Here is a 2,764-nt window from a genome sequence, read left to right on the forward strand (position 1 = left end):
ATTATTCATATGATTCACTCATATGATTCACTCATATTATTCATAATAACTGAAAAATAAAGGACTCTGCACAATAAAAAGAATAGGGAACAGAGAATAGAGAATAAAAATTTCAACCTATCAGAAACTGTGTATTCCACAATACATGATTTCTAATAGATTGAATTCTTATTCTCTGTTCTCTTATCTTATGTTCCTTATTTCTTTTATTGTGCCCCTAACTGAAAAGTTACTTTTTTAGTAACTGTAATTGTAACGAATTAATTTTTAATCTCAGTAACTTGGAATTGTAACTAATTACTATTGAAAGAAAAAAATTGTAATTGCAACTAATTATTTTTACAAAATAACTTTTCCTGACTATTGTAAACTCGGATTTTTGATTATCAATTTGATTATCATCTTCTTACTTCGTTATCTGCCATTTAAAAATAATAGCCGAGAATTTCTGAAAATGGAGCTTCATTGTAATATATTTTTATCTTTATTATTTACCACATTTGAAATTTGATAAATTATTTCCAAATTTTGCTTTATTGAGTAGTAGAATTATTACATGTAATGTTATTATAATAATCGAAAATGTAATTAATGTTATTACAATTATTGAAATAATTAGTGTAAATAATTATTATATTATTATTTACATATTTGTAATAATATCTCATAAAATAATTGCAGTCATTGCTATTTCAATCTTCACAAATTCTTTCACTTTAATACCTGGAGCGTAAATTCCATGCAGCAATGCCTGTAAAGCGTAGAATAAGTGTAGCTTCATAGCGCTTTCACAACACTTTCCGAGCGCGCTGCTATACTACGCGGGAAATGCTATAAAACTGCATTTATCCTGCGCTGATATCTATGCGCTTTTATATAGCGTTTTCTGAGCGTTTTGCAGACGCTGTTATAAAAGATACTGTACTACGAAACTGCATGTTCTGCACCAATTGTATGCGCTTATGTGCACTTTTCAGAATGAATTTTGAAAACGCTTTTAAAGCATTAAAAAACTGCTAAAAACATGCACCTGTATAAGCGTTTTTTTAGTGCTTTATAAGCACTGCTGTGCTACGTAAGTAATTTTATCGTGCTTATTCTGGAATATGAAACTAATCAATAATACTTGTTTTAATAAAACTGGATTAATTTTTTTACCAAGATTGTAATGTTCTATTAAATATTTTTTATAATATTTACCACAATATTTACGATAAATATTTCATAATAAATATGATAAGTCTTCATAATCAGCAATCTAAGACCACAATAATATTTACAAAATATGATTATTTTAACAAATTTTTAAATTTAAATGGGACTCCTCTAAATAGTTCAATGTTTTACAAAATAACACCAGAATTTTTTCAGATTTGTTTAGACAATTTTAATTCGTGCCATTGATGTACGGATAAATGGAAAAACACCTTTGCGGACAAAATTCAGCCGACGCTTTAATTCTTATTCAATTTAAATATTTTTTTTTAATTTGTTCAAAATTGAATGAGCTAAAAGCTCATTCTGTATAAATTTGAATTACGTTTAAAATAAAAATGGCCGATTCAATGAAATAAGCAAAAAGAAATTAAAATTATTTGATAACGAATATTAAATTGCGCGTGGCTATTTTTAATTAAAGAAAAACTTTGAAATTGATTAAGAATTAGAGCATCGACTGAATTTTTTTGTCTACTATGCATGCCTTAACATTTAGAAAGATTCTGCAGTTAAGTTTTTGTTGAAAAATAAATGCGATGCAAATCAGTGTTGAATCGCGGTATCAAAAATAGATATGCAAGATGCAAATGCGATACATTTTATTACGTATATCTATTTTTGATACTGCGATTTAAAATCGACTTGCACATCGTTTTTTTTTAACAAAAAACTTAACTTGCAGAGCTTTTTTTAGGCTCCTCCCAATGAGCGGAAAAATTTGGCTGATACTCTAATTCTTAATCAATTTTGAAGTTTTTTTAATTTGCTCGAAATTGAATGAACTATAGTCACTTAAAGTCATCAATCCAATGAAGTAAGTAAAAAAATCAATATTACATGATAACTAATATTGGATCGGCCATTTTTAATTTGGACCATAATTAAAATTTACGCAGAATGAGCTTTTAGCTCATTCAATTTCGAACAAATTAAAAAGAACTTTAAAATTAGTTAAGAATTAGAGCATCGGCTGAATTGTATCCATAAAAGTGTATTTCCGTCTTCCATGTCTCGTAGGCACGGATTAAAATTATTCAAAAAAGTCAGAAAAAATTCTAGTTTTTTTGAGATATTAAATCATCTTTGGTGATGTCCTGATTAAATTTAAAAAATTATTAAAATGACGATCACCTTTACATATACCGTTTTTTTATATACATTTTTTAACACTTTACGTTTTAAACGCTTTATAAGCATTATGTGTTACTTGGAATCAAATTGAAATTAGATATCGCGCGAGATTTAATCATCCAATGGCAGGCCTTTGGGTAATTTTAGTTGTATGATACACAGAGACTGCGCTACATTGCGGGATGCTGTATAATCAATACTGTCATGCTCCGGACCAAAAAGCGGAATCGAGAAACTGCGTGTCATCTAATAATATCATGAAAACTGAAAGACACACTTGTGCACCAGATATCGATGGTGAGTCAGGATATTTTTCGATTTTTACGTTAACTATTTAAATATCTAGAAAATCTAGGAAGTGATGATGCTCACATCATTCGAGATGACATTTTCTCCCTCTCTCTCTCTCTCTCTT

At 28.5% G+C, this 2,764-nt stretch overlaps 1 protein-coding gene across 1 annotated transcript in view; it reads left to right on the forward strand.

The window, feature by feature from the left end:
* Positions 1–2,531: 2,531 nt before the first annotated feature.
* The window catches only part of LOC105617736, a 43,655-nt gene continuing 43,422 nt past the window's right edge, over positions 2,532–2,764 (forward strand). The window contains exon 1 of the mRNA XM_012199289.1: positions 2,532–2,646. Coding sequence (XP_012054679.1) covers positions 2,532–2,646 — 115 coding nt within the window. The remainder of the gene's footprint in view (positions 2,647–2,764) is intronic.

This window comes from Atta cephalotes (assembly GCF_000143395.1).
Source record: "Atta cephalotes unplaced genomic scaffold scaffold00014, whole genome shotgun sequence".
NCBI classification, from domain to species: Eukaryota; Metazoa; Arthropoda; class Insecta; order Hymenoptera; family Formicidae; genus Atta; species Atta cephalotes.